Source organism: Parambassis ranga, chromosome 4, assembly GCF_900634625.1.
Source record: "Parambassis ranga chromosome 4, fParRan2.1, whole genome shotgun sequence".
Classification (NCBI taxonomy): Eukaryota; Metazoa; Chordata; class Actinopteri; family Ambassidae; genus Parambassis; species Parambassis ranga.
The window spans coordinates 16882794-16888712 of NC_041025.1; the positions used below are offsets into that span (position 1 = coordinate 16882794).

Sequence of the window (5919 nt, forward strand, 5' to 3'; positions counted from 1 at the left end):
TATCCACATACAGTGATGATTTATATATCTGAACATGGTTATTAAATAAATAACATATTGTCACATTAGTGTGTTGTTGTATTTCCATGAAATTATCTTTGCTATCAATGCTTCAGCAAAAATAACATTTCACCATATTTTGCTGCAACTTTGAGGTTTGTGCTTTTATCAAATATTATTGAGCTGAGTGGGTGGTGGGACCTCCCAGCTCCAGATGATCTGATCCACAGAACCATCTGTACAGACACATTTAAAAATAATACTTAGTAGATGAGTGGATGAACCATCTAACAGACACAGTCTATCACAAACTGAAACACGCTGCCTGGTCGGAACCAAACTTCCAGTTCAGCTGGAGACCAGATTTATTTGTCAAGCTTTTATTTTGATATTTTCATTGAGTTTCACGAAACAATCAACTTAATTTATAGATGTAATATTTAATAGTTAGATTCATCTTGATTGAACATTTATTTATTTACTGACTTTTGTTGTGATGAAAAAAGGGAAATCTGGTAAAAAAGTGACTGAAATCTAAAGCGCCACTTTATACGGGCGCCCCCTAGTGGACAATATTTGTCCATTAGATTAATCCAGTGACATACAATAGTAGGCGCTCATATTCTATGAAGTAAATTGGGTGTCATCTGAAAGAGTTTTCTGCCTGACATGAGACGCGGGCCCTAAAAGGTTAATTTCTCCTCCGGTTTACGCAGATGGACGTTTATGTCTCTTAAAAAGTCTCTCCTTCCGCGCATATTCTCATTTGTAAGGTGTATCACAGGTAAATTAAGCCCCTCCCTTAGAATACACAGGCACCCGTCAAAGCCGCTTCTGTGTGTTTGACGCAGAGGATTGTGGGTCCGTTGCAAGTTTTGTTTGGAGCATGGGTTAATTTATTTATCATAGCTACCACGGATTGTGAAGATATCTGCGCATAAAATGGAAGAGCGTGTGTTAATTGGTCCGATCAGCGGAAGGAATGTCTTGACTGATCTCTTGACTTTCTGCGTGGATTCAGTCAACACCTGTTTCTCGCCTGACGCACGCAAACTTTGCGCCCCCATTGTCCTGGCCTTACTTTCTGCGCTGCTCTTACTGCTGGCATGCATTCTGTAAGTAGATTTATTCCAGCATCAAATAATTTAACAAATAATAAATATTAAATCAGCGGCACCTTTTTTTTTAAGAACCACACATCAGAGGTGGAAGTTCCGTGGAGAAGGTCGAGGACACATCATCCCTGTCTGCTACACGTTCATCGGTAACCTGTGCAGCACAATAGGAGCCGTTCTGTCTAGACAGTTGTATATTCAGGTAGGTCTAAGCGGGTTTTAATGGATGTATTGAGTCTTTTGCAGCGTGCAGTGAGGCGCTCTAACTTTGTGTCACCTGTAGGTTTTAATGGGTGCTTTTGCTGCTGCTCTGGACGTTTTACATTGTGTTTTATGCGGCTTCCCACTGTTACTGTGTTGGAACTCAAATGCAGGTACAGAAACATAAAATACCTTCACTATTCAAACATTAAATAGCAGACAATCCATGTACAGAGACGGTGAATATGATCCATCTGCCCACATTGTTTAGACAAATGAGACTTCTGATACCAGTTGAGCGTAAGACCTGTTGAAAGTGTAACCATCCTCTCCTCCTCAGAACGCAGGCTGAGGATGATGAAGAAGCGACGTAGGCAGCATCTCCTTGCAGTGTGTGTGTTGATGGTGGTTGCGGGAGGTTTTCTGAGGTCCAACGTCACCCCAGCTGCATATAGGCCTGTCAGTGGGAGGAAACTTCTGCATGGCCCTCTCCAAATCTCCCGCTGGGGTCCATTAATGGTGTGGCTGCACTCAGATCTGCTCATTCTTTCTGATACATTTCTGCAGTGTGGATATATATTATAATAATAAAACAGTTTTTTTCTAAAGGACAGCACAGAAATCCTGGGTTACATCCTCGGGATGCTGTCCTTCGTCATCGCCTGTACGTCCAGGTTCCCCGCACTCTTAAAAACAGTAAGTGACAAACAGCACTCAGAATCACAGTCACTGTTTCCATTGCTAAATCCATTTTAAGGCAATGGCACCTCCTTTTAGTGGCGAGGACAGATGTTGACTCAGGCCTACATTGTGTCTGCACTGCTGTGCTCACTGGCTGGTTTCTTCTACACTGCTGCCATCCTCCTCTATGACACTCATTTTGGGTTTCTCATGAGAGTCTTGCCGTGGCTTCTGTCATCCGTAGGCTGTGTCAGCCTGGACCTTCTTGTATCCTTTGGCACAGCGTGACTCTGTTTGGAGAAGGTCACTGTCAGCTTTTATCTGTTCTGAACAATACAATTCTCAAACATTTGCAGGAGTGCAGGTGAAAGAATACCAGAATTTGCCACCTGAATATCACATACTACGATAGAAATATGTGTCAGAATAGAGCCTCATGATCCTTTAACCCAGCATTGTCAGATTGTAGTCATCCACTGGTGTAGAAGAGGACACAGGCGGTGGTCCACGAGGTTTTCATCAGACACAGCAGGCCTGTTAGGTGGCTCAGGCATCTCTGTTGAGGATAACTCTGTTATGAAGACTCACAGAAAACAGGAAAAGCTTTCATCAGCACAACCAAAAGTAAGTTGTGTTTTTATCTGGATTCCTTCAACCTTTTGTGTGAATATTACCTGAATGTTATGTGAAAGCTCCAGTTTAAAGAAGCCTAAAAGTAACAAGGAGATCATGCAGATGTGTCCTCGGCTTAGCTTTTATTTCCTTTTTTTTCCCTAATGTTGTAGTTTGAATTTTGTAGTATTCAACATTTTCTTCAAAGGCAAAAAAGGTCCCAAAGGGGGCTAAGATGGGCCATTATATGGATGTCAGTGTTCACCCTGCAAGAGAAGTAAGCAAATAATCTGCTGCGGTACAAATTTTTAAAAACAGCTTAATGCAAAAACCTTTACCCTGTATTTCCTCGGTTGGCGTTTTCTTTTTCTGCAGATATCTCTTAAGAAGGAGCTGACATTGTGTAAAGATGAACCTCTCGGCATGATGGTGCGACTGAATGGGGTCGATGGCTTCTGCTCCTCTGATTCCTCCTATGACTCTTCAGCAGTCAGCTCTGATCTGGAGGTGAGTTGGGCTTAACTTTGGAAAAATCATCTAAATGACACCTGCAGATAAAGTCAGTGTTTTAGCATTAATGTTCACTGTTCCGCATTTTCAAGTGTATAATCACATCTAGTTCGAATTAACAAATGCTTTGATAGCTTAGAATGACCAGGGCCTTTTCCACAAAGGCCAAACACTGGCTCTATTAGGGCCCCACAATTTGCAACCTCATCACTGGATGCTAATAACTCCTAACCATCAACCTAAAGTCTTTTTTCTCAGTTCAGCCTCTTCTATTTAATGTTTAGCTAGTGCTGACCTACAATAATTAAATACATGTCCCAGCAGTATTTACTCATGTATTTTGTGTGTGTAATTAACACCCAATTCTGTACCATATTAGTTGGAATAGTGGATTCTGTTAAGTCAAGCTGAACACGCAGTTTTCACAAAGCTCCACCAGGTGGTGGCCTCGTATGATCCACTGCAGTGACTTGCATTTGTTCTACTTGGTTTTCTTTTGTTATATGAGCTTATGTAACACAATTCAGCTATGAGGTCACAAAGAGGTGAAAGTTAAGTCTGATGCTATCTGATAAATATTTAATTAATGTGACTGTATATTTCCCTGAGGATAAACGAGAAGATTTGTACATCTGTAGACAGCCTGTTGGAACTGTGAAGTGGGGCTGACAACTTGGATGTTATTGTAATTCAATTAAAAAATTCCTGGGCCAAATTAAGGAAGAAGGACTGCAAGGACAGTGTTTGTGCTGTTGCTTGGTGTTTTTTTTTTTTTTTTTTACATGTGACTCTCAGGGAAGTAAATCAGAAGACTGCCGGCAGAGGTTCTTCTTAGAAGACAATAGTCAGCATGTTCTTGTTGGTCTGGTGACTTGTGCTCTGGAGAAGTGTGTGTGTGTGTGTGTGTTTGTGGCTTAAAGTGTAGGGTATAGTTTAACTTTGTCCTTGAGCTGCCAAGAATCAAATACTGGCCATGGGGCAAAAACCTATTCTGGTTTCGGAGTGCAAATCAGATTTTATATCATTTTCCTTCTTTTGAAATACAGTGTTTGAGTTTGCAATTACAAGCTTTTTCTTTTTCAGGCCCTGGCGCTCATAACCACAAGAGAAACTCCCTTGTGCGCTGCTGTAGAAAGCAGAGCTACTGTGTGTGGAGGATGTCATTTAATCAGAAACAAAAGCAAATGGTGTGAGCGCAAACAATCACAGGTCCATGTTTTTCACCAAACAGGAAAAAGCAAATGATGTAAATTCATCCCCCAAACACAGCTGATGTGTCGGTAGAGAAGTTTAAGACCTTTTGGTTTTTTAGATGAGAAAACGTACACAGTCTGAGGAAGTGACTGCACGAACACTTCATGATGAACAAATCTCTCGTCTCCTGAAATTAAAGATTACACCCATCTCTAAAATTACTGGTTAGTATTAACAGAAGCTGTTTACTTGGTAATATAATAGAAAGGTGGTTCGGTACAAGCTGACTCTGTGTCTAATGTTTAATCACTGGATGAATTCAGCCATGCTGTCACGTCTTTTGTTGCAGTGTTGTCACAACCTCTCGTTACCTAACTGCTGAAACATTTCCATACGCTTTGCCCACTTTACATGATATGATGATAATCTGATAGAAAATCATGGCCTGAACTGAACAGTCCCTGTAGATTACAGCTTGCACATGTCTGCTTTGTGCGAGCGGGAGCGAGGCTGAGGGGAGCAGCGACGGGTGGAATTGTTTTAAGAATATTTGCCATGTGGCCCAATTGTTCTGCTGTAAAGGATCTTTGATTAAAGACCCACACCGGGGTGGGTCTGTCTGCCTAGGAAGTTGTGTAAAATGGTTGCCTTGTCTATAGGGGGCCAGTGCTTACCCCTCTGCTATTTTGGGAGATGTTTATCGTCTCTTGTGTGATGCCTGCTGGCCAGGAATTAAAACAGGGAAATAAAACTTTCAGAGACTTTACCTTTATATCTTCCCTTGGTAAATGTAACAGTATAAATCTCATAACGGCATTCTACATTTATTATAACGGTATATGTACAAAATATTTTATATATATATCAAAGAGGACAGTCCTGAGGGGGGGGTTAATAATACTGACCCTGGTAGTTTTTGGTTTGTGAGGCTTTCTCAAGGAAAGGTTTAAGAAATGTTAAATTTCTTCTGTATTTATAAACACCGCTTGGGAAATATTTGAGAAAGAATTACATTTTTATTTTTCCTTTTCGTATATTCCAGTGGGATTGTGAAGCAGCAAAAACACCATGGAATGAAGCAAAACAACAGGAGGGAGATGCCTTTCCACTGCAGGACTGGCCAAAGAACCCCGAGCCCTTTAACATCTGTCTGTGTTCCAGACCTGGACTCCTTCAGAAACCTCGGTTTGCTGCAGAGGAGGGCGACTCTAGTGTAAGCTTGGCTAAATGAACTCATAATCTCATTGGAAGATGATTAAAAAAAAAAGTGCAAACACTGATGTGATATCTGTCTTGTATGAATACACATTTCGACACTCTAGCTGATGTGCATAGAACCAGGTTTGTCTCTGAGCACTCGGATCTTCTCGGAAAGTTTGCAGAAAAGACCTTCCCTAATAAAACAGTATCACTCCCTTGCTTGCCATTTGAGGTCATCGGGTCATATCCTGTATTTTGCTAGTCGACCTGTGTTATCAGGGCTGGACTGAGGGAAAAGGGCCGGCAGAGCAGATAAGTACCAGACTAGACGGCCGAGGTTTGTCGTCCTGCTTCATCACTCAGCAGACCTCTGTCCATCTGCCTGCTCCAAGGCTTTACAAGACGA

At 41.5% G+C, this 5919-nt stretch overlaps 1 protein-coding gene across 1 annotated transcript; it reads left to right on the top strand.

The window, feature by feature from the left end:
- The first annotated feature begins 846 nt into the window (after nucleotides 1–846).
- On the top strand, nucleotides 847–5544 carry tmem44 (transmembrane protein 44). Its single transcript, XM_028403939.1, has 10 exons — nucleotides 847–1115; nucleotides 1191–1317; nucleotides 1399–1489; nucleotides 1657–1835; nucleotides 1926–2012; nucleotides 2094–2264; nucleotides 2460–2621; nucleotides 2818–2886; nucleotides 2985–3116; nucleotides 5356–5544. Exons 1-10 carry the CDS (start codon nucleotides 943–945, stop codon nucleotides 5542–5544), a joined length of 1380 nt encoding a protein of 459 aa, XP_028259740.1. The 5' UTR covers nucleotides 847–942.
- Nucleotides 5545–5919: the final 375 nt, after the last annotated feature.